Below are 16,766 nucleotides of genomic sequence, written 5' to 3'. Positions count from 1 at the left end.
TTTGCCTCTGCAGAACTAATGGCTGTGACTTCAGAGAAAACCCTGTAGGAAGTTTAACCTGCAGGTCATCCACCCGGTCATCTCAGACCCACGAAATTAGGCGCCTTGCTCAAGCTGCGTTTCACACTTCTTTAGAGTCAGATGACCTTTGGCCAAAAATAAACTTTGAAAGGCAACAATGAGTTTGTCTGTGCAGTGGTCTTGCAAGGCGGAGTGGCTTCGCAGCTTGGTACTCACATAAGCCCCCTGGAGACCCAGGGCCCTCAAGTTGGCCAGTTCTGCAGCACGCCGAGCCATTTCCACTTTGTAGGAGCCAGGCGGGGTCCAGCCGACACCTCGGGTCAGGTTCAAGTCAGATTTGTATTTGACCTTGGAGAAAGGAGGAAGCAAGAGGAATATGTCAGCAGGGTATGGGGTGCTTTGACCAGTGAGTGGACAGAATTAGAAAGGCAGCCATGAGATGGGGGACGATGTCAAAAAAGTCAGGACAAAGGGAGTGAATTCATCTGAGGCAAGAGCTCCCTGGCATAAGGACCCAGTGTGCTGTGAACCTGGCCAGCACCTGGCTATCCCTTACATCTTCCTGTTCAAGCGTGGGAGCTGCCATGGGGGTGCAATGGGATAGGGGTCACCTGGTTCAAGTCTGCGCTTCTACCTTAGTTCAGTCTGTGGCCATAGGGGCGTTACTGCCCTTGTGTGTCCTTCAGTTTCTTCCCAGGGCAGGTACAAGAGCTGGGTTAGGTAACTGTCAAGACTCCTTGGAAACAGTACAGCATAGTGCTCAAGACTCTCACATCGAACACCCTCAGTCCTACAACTTTTTTACTGTGTGATCTTGAGTGAGTTACCTAAACTTCTGAGTCTTGAGGTCCTTCTCTGAAAATGAAGCAGTACCAGGATTGTAAGGGCTACATAGCACTGTGCTTCGAAAGTGTCTGCCTTGCCAGGCGCTGGTGGCTCACGCCTGTGATCCTAACTATTCAGGAGGCAGAGATCAGGAGGATCATGGTTTGAAGCCAGCCTGGGCAAATAGTTTGTGAGACCCTATCTTGAAAAAACCTAACACAAAGAAAAAGGCCTATGGAGTGGCTCAAGGTGTAGGCCCTGAGCTCAAGCCCTGGTACCACAAAAAGAGAGTATCTACCACAGAGCATGACCGAAAGTCAGGATGTCATCATCCCTTCTGCTACTAAAGTGTCTTGGATGCTATCTCAGCCCAGCTCGACCAGAAGGTAACATGGAATGTGTGAAGGTGGCTCACATCACTCTGAAGCTGGTGGGCTCTCTGTGCGTGCTTCAGGCCCAGCTGCTCCGGGTCGCAGCTGGGCTGGGGCAGGGGCTGCCTGTAATGCACGTCGCTGGCCAGTTGCTGGCTCCTCTTGGCCTGGAGGAAGCCAGGCTGGTCTGGGCGGCTGTGAAACTGGGACCGACTCTTGACAAAATCCTTCTTGTATTCATTGTCACTCTGGAGCCTGCCAACGTTGAGGAAATGCTTCATCCTTGGGTCATCATTGATGCTGCGATACCCAATCTGCAGGCCCCGGTCTCGCAGAAAGGCCTCTTTGTACCGGAACTGCAAGTGGGAGGAGAAGAGCAGGTCACAGTGGCTTACCTCCCCTCCAGGGCCAGCCTTCCTGCTAGTTAGAAGCATAAGCTTTGAATTCCAGCTGTGTGACCTTGGTCCAGTAACTGAGCCTCTCTGAGCCTCTGTTTTCCCATCTGATAAAATGGGAGAATGCATCTCCACCCCAGGGATGTTAAGAGAATTTAATGAGATGAGGGCTGAACTTCAGGTGTGCTACCATTTCATGATCACTGATGGCAGCTCCTGGTATTGCTGCTACTGTAATTCATACTCCAACAGGAAGATGTGTGCTGGTTCTGACTTTAATCCTTTCCAGAAACCAGTCACTTATGGTGAAGGACCTGTTTCATTTTGTGTTGCTAAATTTCTAATTCATCAAAGACTAATATGTGGTCCTACAGGTGTACTTGGTAACGCCCAGATTGGACTGTACTCTGTTCAGTGAGACAAATCCACCAATCACATGCTTTGATGCTTCTGAGAGGCAGCTGCTGATTCGTGTACTCAGCTCACTGAGGAGCAGTCATGGGTAGTCAACAACACACTCTTCTTTTGTCATGATGGCTGCCATGTTTTGAACACCTTCTATGTGCCAGATACTACTGTAAGCCATCAGTCCTACCTAGGAGACAAGTGTTAGATCTCTATTTCAAAGATGTGAGTTCAGAGACTTTAAGCAACTTGCCCAAGACAAATAGCCAATTCTTATGTGGCTGAGCCAGGACTTCAACTTGAGTCAATGTGAGGCAAAGGTCCCATTGCTTTCTACTCTACCCTGTACTTCAGCTAAAAGAAGTCCCTTTACTGCCAATCAACCAACCAGTCACATGTTCCCTGACTTCTGAGTGTTTATCCATCAGCTTTTAAGAGCACCTCACCTAAGCCAGATGTAGTGGCTTACGCCTGTAATATCAGGAGGTGTATATCAAGAGGATCACAGTTTGAGGCCAGCCTAGGAAAAAAAGTTAGCAAGACCTCATCTCAATAGTACAGGTGTTGTGGTGAGCACCTGTCATCCCAGCTATGTAGGAGATGTAAATAGGAGGATTGAGGTCCAGGCCCATCCAGCCAAAAAATGTGAGACCCTATTTGAAAAATAACAAGCAAAAAGAGCTGGGGAGTGGCTCAATTGGTAGAGTGCCTGCCTGGCAAGCATGAGGCCCTGAGTTCAAACTCCAGTACCACCTGAAAAAAAATAAAGAAGTCACTCTCCTAAAAAAGTAGAGACAGAGTAAGACTGTGATTGTCCCAAATAACAAATCTCTTACTAAGATCCCAGGGAAAAGATCTGTGTTCTTTCTCAGTGGAAATACACGTTTCATTTTGGTGTAGAGAGAAAGACAATCTGATGGTCCCAGGGCCTATGCTGTGCTTTTTAGCAAAGCTGGGGGAGCCAGCATGAAACCTGTCAGCTGTGGGCACAGCATGGGGTCTTACATCACTGGCGATCTCCCTGGACACCCGGGCAGTCTGGAACGGGATGGCATCCAGCCTGAAGTCGTAGCCACCAGCCCGGTTCTGCTCCCAAGAGTTTCTGTAGACTTTCTAGATTGGGAACAAGCATGTGAGTCAGTGGGGAGCACCTCCACTGCTTACGAGTGTGTACTCAGCAGGAGTGGTTCCTAAACATGGTTTGTTCTCAGGATGGCACAGCCCACAGCCCCCTGTTCATCTTGGAGACTCCCCAGCTCTGGGCCTGACACAGGTGTGGCCATGAAGGGCTTCTGCTGCAAGCCCCCAACCCTACCTTTAGGCTCTGCTCTTATGGGACTACAGGTTGCCAGTCCAGTTCGTTTACCACACCCTTGTTCTCAGAGACCCTGCCTCCTCCTTCCTGTCTCCGTGTTCACTCTCCAGGTGTGCAGCTCTAGGTGCCAGAGCTCAAAGATCCAGAGCCTAAGATCTTCCCACAGTTCAACAGTACTGCTCCTTGGGTGTGTTAACACACTCTTGGTGTGTTAATTCCATTACTCCCAGGGGGTCTCTCCACCTAGCTGGGGTGCTGCACCCCACACCATCACGATGGTGCATGCTGAACCTCCCACGCACCCAGGGGCTTGCAGAAAGGCAAGAGCTCTCACCTGAATTCGATGTATTGTCAAGAACCTGACCAGGTATCTGACCCCTTTGTTTCCTATCTTTCCCTTTCATTACTTCCTTTTCAGGTTGTTCTCATGTCCCTCTGGGAGCCTGTAATCATGTCCTCTTAATCCTCCAGTAGGGCCACCTCACTGATAGATGCATCAAAATTTTCTGTACCTTCATGTAACCAATTTTTTTTTCAAGATGAGAGAATGGCTCCATGAAAGAAGTCCTTGGGAGATCCCAGTGGAGCACTCTCCTTTATTCATCCCCACAGAAGGGAGACAGCAGGACAGCCACATTGCCAACAGATGACAAAGTGACAGCTACAGACAGCGTCATCGCTCACTTGTTCTGTGAGCTACAGCAGGTCATCAGGCCATGAAAAGCCTTACTTTTGTCACCTGGAAATGGAGGTCAAGACTGGTGCTCTGAACTACAGGGATTTGGCAGGATTAAGCAAAGGAAGTAGGTCAGGTGACAAGCCAAGTACCCCTTCTCCTTCCCCTCTCACACTGAGACTGGCATTAGAGGGGACCATGGAGCAATGGGGCAAGAAGGGTGGGTGTCATCATCTGTAGGTCCTGCTGTCACTGTCACTTTTACCTTCACCCTCACCTCCAACTCCAATATTCAGCACCACAAGTCACAGGCCAAACACTTACTGTGCTCACAGCCTGGGAATACAGACCCACTTCTCCCTAGGGACATCACCTAACTGACAGATCAGAGACAGAGCCAAATGGTTAGATTGACTTGGTCACCACTGAGTTTAGCAGCTGGGACTGAAAGATACATAGAAGGGAGGAACATTCAGAGAATGGCAGGGCAGCAACCCCCTCAGCATCTTGCTTCCTGTGTTAGTAATCCCACAGATATTAGAGTAGCAAGTAAAGACAAAACCCCATCACTCTATAAGGGGGACACAGTGCCTTCCTGATAAGGACCTCCACGCCAGATCTGGGCTGGTTAATGACATCAAACTTTACATAACCTTAAAGTCCACCATTATCCCACTCAGTAACTTGGGGTCCACCACAGAGACAGTGGCCAGAACTGGGGCTGCCCCCAGCGCACAGGCTCCCTTTCTCCCTGTGCCTCCACCCTGTGTACTATTTGCTTGCTTGTGATCACTTCCTCCCCAAGTTTTCTATTCTGTTGAGGTTTTCGCCTTGCCACTGGGATTCTTTATAGATTCCGCAGGCTCTTTGAGTCGGAACCCTGGGTGTTCCTCTTCTTGATCACAGTGGGCACAGTTTTGTCCTCATCCTCACACATTAGAGTCATTTGATTTTGAGTTATTTCGGCTGCCTTACACATCTCAATGGCTTTCTTTGCCCAGGAAGGTCACTTTGCCTCCACATCCTCCTCACAGAGCACTTGATCCAATTGTGCGAATTTTACACGCCCCCGAAGAAGTGCTCTTTCAAATGAGGTTCACGGGTTCTCCATACCCACGCGCCCCAGCAGCTAATTTCAGCTCTGGGACTTTGTGGGCTGGACCCCTTTGTGAGAGGAAAGATGCTTCTCTCACCAGCCCGAGGTGGCTGTCCTCCTTAAGCTGGGACACAGATGAACCAGCACTTTTATCCCAGTTTCAAGGCTGTGGGCCTCCAAGAGTCCCTCAGGTGGAAGCCTGGCCTCCCCATCCTTGGGCTTTAATGAGCTGAATGTTGTATGTCAGCTCTGCTGAGGGGGCAGGCCAGCTTCCCTAGATGGAAGTCAGCCCACCAGAGCTGCTGTTCTAAAATTATCCTTCACTCATCCCTCAAAAGCATCAAATGGTCATAATAACTCATATTTACAAAGCCCCAGCGCATTCACCATGTGGGATCCCACGGGGCTTTACAAATGCAACAAACTAATACACACGCTAACTAGAAGGCGCCTCTCGCCAACCCCTGCAAGGCAGCCACCTCTCGGGTGAACGGCAGCAGCTGTCAATCCACACGGAGCCCCAGGACACAATGGGCAGGCCAGGGAGGAAAGAATGGCCAGGCTCTAGGAGGCCGTGCGCTGCCCCAGGCCAACACACTCAGCCTGTGTTGTTCCGATCTGACAGTGTCTTTTCATTCTGCCGCGTGTCTACCTGTTATCCAGGGATCACAGCTTTGCTAGCCATGTGGCTGCCTATTCTATTGCAACCAGGGGCCTCCAACTCCTGCTAACAACAAGCCTGGGTTTAGGAAATAGTGTCTTGGTTATGCACGTAAAGGTCACACATCCCAGGGAAACCAGAGCGTTGGAGGGCACGGTCCCATGCACAAAGGAGCAAGCTGCATTTGGATGGATGGACAACCGTGGAGCACCTTTCCAAACTGCAGAATGCAGGGTTAGACAGTGCCATTCCATCTCTATGGTGACAGTCTGCTGAATGGCTAAGGAGAGGGTTCTAAGAAATAAACAGAGCAGGCGCCTACATCTGCTGGAGCCCAGGAACCACTCCTTTGACCAGTACATGACTGAGGTCTTTGGAGCCATGTCCAGACTCAGAATTTTAGAGCTAAAAGGAACCTCAGCTTAGCTCAGCCCCATCCCCGTTAGGGAACTGAGCCCCAGTGAGTGAAGTGACAGAAAGTCACATGTGCATTTTTGTCCCACTCTCAGTCCAGGCTAATTTCTCTTCCACATCCTCCTTCCTAAGACTCCTTAACAATTTAACAGACAAAAGTCACTTTGGGCACAGACAGTTGGACAAGAGTAGGCATACCACCCCATAAAGCACAAATTCACTTACATCACTCAGGTACAGCGCGTTGAGGCGGGCTCGGGTGAATTCGGGGTGGTCGGGGATGAGTGTGTATCTGTGCAGAGACTCTGCATCTCCTGACCTATACAGGCGCTGTGGGTAAGACAGGTTTGTGGTCAAGGTAGAACTTTACTTGCTGAAACCACAGATGAAAAGTAGCTGATTTTCTCTCCTGCCCTTCCCATCCAATTGCCTGCCAGATGGAGCAGAATCCAGCCCTGACTTGGAAAATATTCTTCTAACCCCCTGTAGGGAAGGAGAGTATTTGTATGACCAGGATCAGGTGGGAGTGGCTGGTTTTAAATATACTCTTAAAAATACTTGCCAAGCCTGGCACGGTGGCTTGTGCCTATAATCCCAGCTCCTCTGGAGTATCACAGTCCAAGGCTAACCCAGACAAAAAGAGTGAGACCTATCTGAAAAATAACTAAAGTGTAAAAGGGCTGGGGGACATGGCTCAAGTGGTAAAGTACCTGCCTAGCAAGCATGAGGCCCTGGGTTCAAACCCAAGAACCATCACCACCACCACCAAAAAAAAAAAAAAAAAAAGACAAGAAAAGAAAAATTCCCCAGATCTGCTCCAATTGGACCACAAACCAACATCCTGGTTGATCACACCAATGGGTTTTATACAATCTAAGATGTCTGGATTTTTGCACCTGACTGTGGCACGTGCTCTTATAAGCCAAGACACCAGCCTTTGAGGCTTTGGTGTTTAACACTAATAGCAATAATAATACATACAGCTAATAAATCCTTCTTACTACAAAATACCTTAATGAATTAAAATATTAAGGCTTTCAAACTTCACCTAGATTCCAGAAAGACATAATTTTATAACTCAAGTTTCATTTTGGTTGCTTATTTTTGGAGCATCAATTTAAGAATTGCAAACAATTTTAGGAAGTGTAGGAGTCTTCATCTATTCTTAGAGAGGTAAATACAATAATCTCCAAATCCAATTTGGGCTTTGCAAACATGAACCAGTGAGAACAGGCTCCATGAAGATGGGGTGGTGGGTTGAATCCCTTGACAATCAGGGAAAAAAAGAAAACCACATCGCTTCCTATTCTTTAATAAATACAGGAGAGAGACGATGGAGCTAAAGTATACAAGGAGCAAAAGCAGAAAGAAGCTTTGAATAGAGCTGTTGCTTTTTTTCTAACTGGGTTATATTAAGCTTTTAATTCCATTGCCATCCTTCAGCAATTAAGGTGTATCTGATCTCGTGTTTGGTGAGGGATCATCAGTAATACTTGCATTATTATCATTATGATTACGAGTTAAACTACAATAAGGGCATTTGTAGAGACTTACTGTGCTCACAGTACTTGCTAAAAGCTTTATTTGCTTTCATTTATTTAATCTGCAGTTAATTCACTTAATCATACGAAATGGTGGCTATCATTATCCCCCAACCTCCATTTCCTACAAGTAAGAGAACGGAGGCTAGAGGGATTAGCCACTGGCCAGAGAGAAGGTTTTACCCTCATCCACCCAGAGCCTGTGCTCCTCAGCACTGACCACAAGGCAGCAGCACCCTGCCGCATGCCTGGGGTGAGTGAGGAGAAAGAACCCACCTCGTTGCAATGCATGTAGCTGTTCTTGGCGTGGACCAGGTCTGGGGAGTCAACCACAGTGGTGAACTTGATACTGTCTGGTCTTTTACGGTATTTGGTCTAGAAGAGAAAGACAAAGATTCCCACAAAACATAGTCAAGCATCATGCTTTATCCATTTTTACCCTACCTTCTCGGGACCAAATGGACCACTGGAAGATAAGCTCTCTTCTTGATGAGCACCTGATAATCAAGAGTACAGGAAAGACCCAAGCTTCCTTCTATGATCAGAGATGCTGGACAGGTGTTTGTTCTCTTGAAGGAGGAGGCTTCTCACCAAAAGGAAATTAGTAAAGGGCAGAGTTGGGTGTCAATGGGGCCCTGCCCAGACCCTGTTCACATAAGTCCTGTTATTAAAAAACTGAAGATGGCAGAGCCCTTTCAGGATGATTCCAGGGCAGGGGTCTCTAGGCCATCAGTCTGGTGGGGAGTCAGTCAATGTCATTATCCTTGTATAACTTTTAACACCATCTGAAACAATGTAGCCTATGGGCCCTGGGCACTTCCAATAAACTCAGTGGGTAGGTACAGATTCCTCCCCTCCCAGTGGATCCTAACTGTGTCATGTATTTATGGAGAACCTCCTAATGCGTTTAGTTGTGTTCCCTAGTAGTAAATTCATTTGAAGGGAAATCTCATTCCGTTTTAGGATCTGGTTGCAAATGGCCCCAGGAAACTACTATTTGTCCAACAGTTCTGGGTCCCTCTTGGGATTTCCACCCCATAAACAGGTTCTCTCTTTAAAATAAACTCCAGGTGGCCCATGTCATTCTGGCAGGACAGGCTAATGGCACCTCGCTGATGAGTTCTCCAGCCTTCTTTGCACTCTCCATCTGGGGGGATCTCAGTGCCAGCCATCCGGTCCCCTTCATGCCCATCAGGTCAGACTTGTAGCGAAACTGCAGGAAGAAAATCATGGGCTTTTATCAGGACAGTGTTTAGAACTATTAGGGAATTTCAAAAGGTCCTCAATTTATAACAGCTTTTGTAATAAAGTTACACAGTTAGTATCTTCACTTGGGCTGAATTCTGTACATCAGGTTCAGCTATATGAACTCACACATTCTGCCAGGAATTAGTGAATCCTGCATAAGACACAAGAAACTCCAACTCGTGAATTAGCAGGATATGAAGCAGAAGTTGATGACTTTTGTGGACAACTGCTTAAAGAAAGAGCTAAGTGTTGGGCATAGCGGTCCATGCCTACACTCTCAGTTGTGTGGAGGTAGGAGAATCACAGCTGGAGTTCAGACCTGGACAACAGTGGGAGGCCTACCTACCTGAAAAACAAACTAAAAGCAAAAAGGGCTTGGAGGCATGGATCAAATGGTAGAGAGCTTGCCTAGCAAGTACAAGACTATGAGCTCAAACCCCAGTATTGCCAAAAAAAAAAAAGGAAGAAGAAGAAAGAAAAAGAGCTGAGATGTGTGCTGTGCTCAAATACAAGCATCTGTCAGAATTACTTTATTTCATTCCCCAGTGAGGTGATTGACAATCTACCTGAACAGAAACATTCTATATATCCTTCCGTTGATAAAAAGGATGTGAGCCCTGGATTAACCTGCTGTGACTCAGAGAAAACCATTTTACCAAAATGTGACTCAGTTTCTCTTTGTCACATGTAAAGGTCATAACAACACCTCTGTTCTCACAAAAAACACCAAAAAAAAAAACACAAAAAAACACCTTGAGAACACTCCAGGACAAGGGCCAGTCAGATTTTTGTTCCTGTGGTAGTGACAGTGGAGGGGCAAGAGTCAATTATAGTGGGACTTTCAAAGCTGAAACAAATGTAGATGCAACTGGCTAATACTGAGTAGACCATTTTAATCTTTTCATGCCTCAGTTTACCTCCTCCCACTGTAACTCATTATGATTTACTTATATTGCAAGAATGGGCTAAGCCTTTATCCTTTCTTCATTTTAAGAGCTCAGAAGCACCATTCCTGGGAGAAAAAAGAAAGAAGTGCTTTAAGACAATGGGTCTGATTCTGAGCCCCCTAAAACGTCAAATCTTACTAAGATTGCTTGATTCTTTCACGTTACCTACCGTGAGACAGTCACCCATGTGCCTTTCTTCTCCTCTTTATGGAAATTAGGTATTTTTAAAGGTGGAAAAAGCTTCTCTGAGGAAATCTAAAATTTGGATCTAAACGAAGTTGATGGTATTTCTCTAATTTAGATATAAGCTGTGCTGTAACGCAAAATATCACTCCGGATATCAGCCTCTCGGCCTTTTTAGTTCTCTTTCATTTAAGGATTCACAGCGTTCTCACAGCTGGCCTCAAAGAGGGTCCGTTTCTGATCTACTGTCTGCTGGTTAATGCCCCTGTGCAAATTCGACTCTGCTTTCCAACTGGTGAGGGGAGACATCACTCAGGCTCAGGAGCAGGTTTCAAAACCCCATGTCAGTAAAATTGCTTTTTTATATCGTGATCTTTCAGTCTACACCGGCAAAGCTTTTGCCTTCGACTCTGATAAAGAACAGAGAAAATTGGATAAATTTCTAAGTTGGAGAGAATAATCCTACGGGCCTCTTCACAACCAGGCCTTGCTCCTTTCATAAGCGAGATGAAGTGGGGAGCGCTCTTTCAACTTGCCTTTTGTTGAGCTGAACAGTGCGAGAGCAGGTAAGTCAGAAAGCAAGATGCAGGTTCCCCAAAGATCTGAGTGTGCCTCCAACTCTCTTATAAATGGGCTGTCTATTGATATCTCAGCTCCCAGCCCAGCTTTGACTATTCACGCAGACCCTAAAATCAACACGCCTGCCCCAGACTTCATGATAAAAGAGCGAAGGGGGAGGATAAGAGGAGTCAGCTACCCAAAGATGGTGTCAGAGAATGATTCTAAGATAAGACTAGGCCTTCTCAAACTGACCAATGGAGTCTAGCTTCCCCTTGGTCTTTCCCTTGCTTATGCTAAGGTCTGGAAGTCACCTGCACAGCCACATGTCAGGTTTCCCGGCACCCTCATTTTGGAGCACTGCATAGATAAGCTAGCTGAAGCATTCAGTCCCTGAGTTCTAATGAACACAGGAACGATGTAAACAACTGTGTTCGGGAGGTGCCTGCAAATAGGCTATTTGGCCTATTAATAAACACGATCATCACTGCCTTGTGTCTAGTGGGGCTTGCTTTAGAGCTATTATCTTATTCTGTCCTCACACTCACTGTCCTGCAAGGGAAGGGTTCTTATTCCTAGCCTCAGAACAATTTTGGTGATCATGTGATGGTTTGGCTCTCAGAAGCACCACGGGCTGCTGTGCTCTGGGTAAACCACACTGGCAGAGGTTAACAGCACGTACCAGGACACCTGGGTCATTACCTGGCCATCTGGGGAAGTGAAAGAGGCTGAACCAGTTGTCAAGAGAGCAGAGCTGGCAGCCCCACCTCACCTCTCATTAGCTGTGTGGTCTTGAGTGAGTCATTTCCCTGCCAGCTTGTGGCCTGGGGCAATTTGCTTAGATTATAAGTACCTTATCATTGCATCTGTAAAATGGGAGAATACTAGTAACTGCCTAGATATCAAGTGAGATTATTTTTGCAAAGTATTTATACCAATGCCTGGCCCAGGGCAAGGGTTCCATACATTATAGTGATTGCTATAATTATTGTCGCTGCTATTTCTGGTGGGGAAACTGGAGCCTGGACAGCTTCAGAGTCTACCTGAGCCCCACACCTGGGAAGGACAGAGCATGTGCTTTTCAAGATTGCCTATAGCCCCGGCATAAGACCACAGAGGAAGCAGGGAATGACAGACTTGAAAAGGACAGAAGAGGCCAAAGAACTGGCATGCATCCCTGAGGGATGTAGCTCAGGTGAGCTGCTGAGAGCAGCAGGCCTGGGGCATGACCTGGATGATCATGGCCCTGAGGAGTTCACACTCCGCAGGGAGCATCTCTTGAACCCTTCTAGTCTGACCTTTCTTTCCCTCCTGGGTGGGAGAGGACAGGGGAAGCAGCTCAATTTGCATGGACTCCTTCCCAGACGGCTGACTTGTATGGACTCTGTTGAGCATTTGTTTCCTTTTCTGTATAATACAACCACGTGAGGTTGGATTTTTTGTAATGACTACACTAAAACTGAATGGGTGGATCTACTATTCACAATAACCTGGAATTCAGACTCCCAAATTAACTAACTTTGTAGTCTAAAAGGAACGCATATGACTCAATAGATAATTTACGTTTTTAGCAGTAATTTCTTAGTCTTCAGACATTGAATGATGGTATATGCCTGTAACCTCAGCTCCTTATGAGGTAGAGACAAGAAGGGTCATGGTTCAAGGCCAGCCTGGGCAAAATAAGTTGAGACCCCCATCTGAAAAACAAACTGAAAGAAAAAGGACTAGTGTCATCACTCAAGTGGTAGAGCACCTGCTTAGCATGCTTGAGGCCCTGAGTTCAAAACCCAGTACCAGAAAAAAAACTTAATATAGATCCTGCTTTTAAAAGATCAGTATAAGATTGCCAACTACCATTTCCCCTTTTCAGATAATGTTCTAATTTTTAGCGTTAAAATTTCCTTTCTTTTCAGAAATAATGACATAATCATAACATCAGATAGTATTTAGTGTTTTTTTTTCTTTTTCCTTACTTAGTAAAATAAAATCTGACACTATGTTGATCCCCTCAGTTTAAAAAAACTATTTTCCCTATGAATTCCAAAAATCTGAGGTTATGGATCAGATTCAAACTCTTTGCTTTTCCATTGCAGAGATGGAGCCCAAGGAAGTGAAGTGGCCGGTCAAGAATACCAGGCAAGGGAGGACAAAGCCCTGCTTCCAGCCTCCACCCTCTGGCTTCCAGCTCGGCCTCCCGTCTCTCTCCCAGGTGGCCTCCATGACTTCCTCAAGGGCTTGTCCTATTTAGGAAGGTTTCTTTTCTCCCAAAAAATAGGGCAGTAACAAGAGTGTGCCGGGTCTGGCACTGGAGCCCTTTGAACTAGCTGTTCTGGTGAGGGAGATGGAGGGGAGTCCTCAGGGTCACTCCCTGGTAGCAAAAAGACTCCCAGTGGAACCTGGACCAGCCCTGACTTAGTAACCAAATCCTTTGGGGGGCTCAGATGAACTAGGCCTACTCCACCACTCCTGAGGTGAGCAACGCAGTGCCAACAAACTGCAATTAATAATTAAACTGATGATTTAATAAGGCCATTACTATAATAATAGTAATCACTTATGTGTGTATGATACTCCATTTATTGCCAGATACAATTAAATTAAGACCAGGCATTGCCCTGAAGGCAACCACAGCTGTGAGCCCTGGTGGAGGGAGCACCTTAGAACAGCTAATACTTGTTCTAGAGTTGCATGGAGCTGGCATCTGCTCACTGCTTCATCTATATGAAGCAGTTCTCATCTATATGACCAGTTCTCAGCTGAGAACCAGATTCTCAACCAGGGCTCAGTTTGTCCCACACAAACATTCGGCCATATATGGAGACGTTTTTGGTTGGCGCAATGAGCACCAACCCAGGACAGAGAACAGGTATGTTGCTACATGTCTGGAAATGCAAAGGGCAAGCCCTTGCAACAAAGAATCATGTCACCTAAAATGTCACAGGCACTGAAGTTGAGAAGCCCTGGTACTGATGATAAGGGTCAATGTGTCAACAGGCCCGTGAGTTATGTTTTAAAGTGAGAGTACCTTCCTCCTCGGGTTGCCATGGCGAGATGACGTGTGCACCTTGCCTGCCATCCGTGCATACTACACAGCATTAGCTGTGACGACTTTGTTATCGTTACCGTGTCCAAGGCTCAGCGAGGGCAAGGGACCTGTCCAGGCTCTTGCAGTCAGTGTGGAGGAGTGGGATATGCACCTCAGAGGCCTGACTCCAGGGCCTCCTCTCACGACATGGGAAGGACTGGGACTATCCCTTCCCACCTGCTAGGTGTCCTTGCTTGGGGAAGGGACTCCCCTTTCCGGGCTTTGGGGTGTACACCTATACCATGAGGGGTATGACGCTCCTGCTCCAAGCTCCCTCCAAGAGGGGGTTTCAGAGTGTGGGTTCTGAAGCCAGCCCTGCCTCAGTACCTCCCTTGTCCCCTCATCCATAAAACAGGAGCAACAACTGTCCCCACCCGGAGCTGTAGCAAGGACAAGAGCAATGGGAAGCAGTCAGTTGGTGTCAGGCAGTCATTGTAGCCTCACCCCCATCCTTCCTGTCCTCAACCTGGCCCCCACTCTGACCCCATCATCTCAAACAGCCCCTCACTCACTCACTCACTTCACTCTGGCCTCAAATATGCCAGGGGTGCTCCTGCTCCATCCCTTAGCCTTTGAACTTGCTTTCTGTTTACTTAGAATTCCCATCCCCTTCTCTCATCTCCTTTAGGCCTCTGTACAAATGTCACCTTTCCAGTGAGAAAGGCCCTGATGCCCTATTTTAAATTGTACATGCACGCACACACACACACACACACACACCCTCCTACCCTGCTTCCATGCTCCATTTGTCTCTCTAGCATGTATCACCATCTGACGCACATATTTTCCTTATCTATCATGGCTTATCTCTCTCTAGAATAATGCAAGTTCCACGAACACAGGCATTTTTTTTTTTAACTCATTTGTGGACTGCTGTGTTCCCACGGCCTAGCATAGTGCCTTGTATATAGTAGGCACTCAATAAATATTGGTTGAATGATTTAAATGAATGATGTCAACTTAGATAACAGAGACCAAGCAGGTTATTGTTTGAGATGCAGAGGGTCTAGAACCAGGTGTGGTGGCGGGGGTGGGGGAGCCGAGCCCAGTTTGCATCCCCCAAGACCCCTACCTCACTTTGCAGAGCGTGGGCTTTCTTGGCCCAGGCCATCTTCAGGTCCTCAGGCAGTGCTGTGAACTTGTGGTACTGCGTCCGGTAGTCATAGTCACTGGCCAGGGCCTGGGCCTTCCTGGCGTGAACGAGATGCAGCATGTCCATGGGCAGGTGGCACTGAGCTTGGCTGCTGGCCGCCTCCTTCCTGTACTGATGCTCGCTTTGCAGCTGTCCCATCCTCAGACAGTGCTGCAGCCGGGGGTCGTCACTTACACTCTGGATCCCAAGTTGCTGCCCTCGCTCCTTCACAAAGTCATGCCTGTAGAGAAACTGAAAGGGCAGACCAGCACACAGCCCGCTTAAACTCTATCTGCACTGTCATCACAGACCCTGATTTTAAAAATCACCTCTTTTTGCTCTAGGAGGTGATAATTCTGAGACCCTCCACAGTGGGGTGAGAGTGTGCCTTACTCCCCAGGGGCCAAACAATGAAAACATTGCTCCACTCTTCCTATCTAATTAAAATCAGATCCTCAGAACAAAAGTTAGGGTCCTCACCTGCCCTTACATGTCCCATGGCCAAAAGGAATTTATCAAAACAGGTAAAAGAGAAACTTGTGTTTTATCCATTCCCGCTTGGCAAAACATTAAACCCAAAAGACAGGATTCATTTATTTGAAGTCCACATTTTCTGTGATTTGTGTGTGGGAAAGAGAAAGTCACCTTCATGTCCCAAAGCTGTGGTATGAAACACAGCTGGCAACCCCCAACACCGTCTCAGGAAGCTACAGAAAGCCAAGGGGAAGGAACATTATGGTTGCCTTGCAATCTCCCTTGCTAACTCTCTCTCTCATTCTGGGTGGGGTTACAAAACAAGTGGTCCACTTATTATGGAGGACTGCTGCCTAGACTTTGCAATTAAAACTAAACCACCAGTGCCATCCATCCTGCTCCAGCCCTTTGCCTGAATTTAGTTTGTGATGAGCAGAGCCTGTCTTCCCCTCTCTCTGTCTAAGGACCTCATTCATAGCTAATATATTCTGCAGGTGACATCTTGTCTCACATGGTTATAGATTTGCTTTAATTCAGGAAAATCAGCTGTAGACATTGTTTTACATGAAGTTAACAGAAATTAGGCAAGAGGAAGGTCATAGCATTCCACTCACATCGCTGGCTATCTCTCCAGAGGCCCGTGCAGCCTGGAAGGAGAGGGCATCTGCTGTCAGCTTGTAGCCTTGAGCACGAAGATTACGCCAAGCCTCCTTGTATTTTGCCTAAAGTGGGAACACATGTACATCTTAAAAAAAAAATACATGAATCAGCCAGCAAAGGCTATCCCTTTCATTTGCAGCATGGTCTTCCAGAATTGATTTCTAACTTGTAAAGGTTTTCTACTTTGCAGAGAAAATCTCATTAGCACACATCCTGTGGTAGGCTTTGAGCACACATATGTCTGTAGCACATTTGTGAAAAGGTATGTGGATTGAACACAGGCATCCCAAACATGCATTTTAAAAAGCTCCTGCAAATGCTGGAAAGGTCACTGTTAGATCATTTTGCAAAGACAAACAGACATGCCCTGGACCATGCTTGAACTTCAAGAGGAAAGACTTACATCACTCAGATTGGCTGCATTTGTTTTTGCTCGAACAAACTCAGGCAAACCCAAGGTCACTGTGTACTGGTGTCTTGCATCCTCTCCGGCTGCTTTATAGAGGCGCTATACCCCAAAACAAAAAGGCAAAAAGACAAGTGCTGTGCGTTTCTGCAGTGTGGGAAGTCCTTCATTTACAGCTGGGGAAGCATGATAGTGAAAGGCCATTCCCTGTGTTCTGAACACACCTTCAGCCTCAGGGAAGATGTTTCTTGCAATAAAGACAGGCTTCATGAGTCATATCAAGGGAAATGAAGGGAATACAGAAGGAGCTGCAAATTGCTGTGGTAAATAATAGGCCAAGAAATGACAAATAA

General features: G+C 46.9%; 1 protein-coding gene across 7 annotated transcripts in view; it reads right to left on the bottom strand.

Moving 5' to 3' along the window:
• The window catches only part of Nrap (nebulin related anchoring protein), a 68,077-nt gene that overhangs the window by 605 nt on the left and 50,706 nt on the right, over positions 1-16,766 (bottom strand). For all 7 annotated transcript variants that reach the window (XM_074078271.1, XM_074078269.1, XM_074078270.1 and 4 more), the window contains 9 exons: positions 16,411-16,515; positions 15,962-16,069; positions 14,814-15,125; positions 8,829-8,933; positions 7,997-8,095; positions 6,405-6,509; positions 3,023-3,130; positions 1,262-1,573; positions 238-369 (listed from right to left, as the gene is read on the bottom strand). In XM_074078271.1, the coding sequence (XP_073934372.1) occupies positions 238-369; positions 1,262-1,573; positions 3,023-3,130; positions 6,405-6,509; positions 7,997-8,095; positions 8,829-8,933; positions 14,814-15,125; positions 15,962-16,069; positions 16,411-16,515 (1,386 nt within the window). The remainder of the gene's footprint in view (positions 1-237; positions 370-1,261; positions 1,574-3,022; positions 3,131-6,404; positions 6,510-7,996; positions 8,096-8,828; positions 8,934-14,813; positions 15,126-15,961; positions 16,070-16,410; positions 16,516-16,766) is intronic.

The sequence above is a fragment of the Castor canadensis genome, chromosome 7 (assembly GCF_047511655.1).
Source record: "Castor canadensis chromosome 7, mCasCan1.hap1v2, whole genome shotgun sequence".
NCBI lineage: Eukaryota > Metazoa > Chordata > Mammalia > Rodentia > Castoridae > Castor > Castor canadensis.
This window is presented reverse-complemented; position numbering and strand designations above follow the sequence as displayed.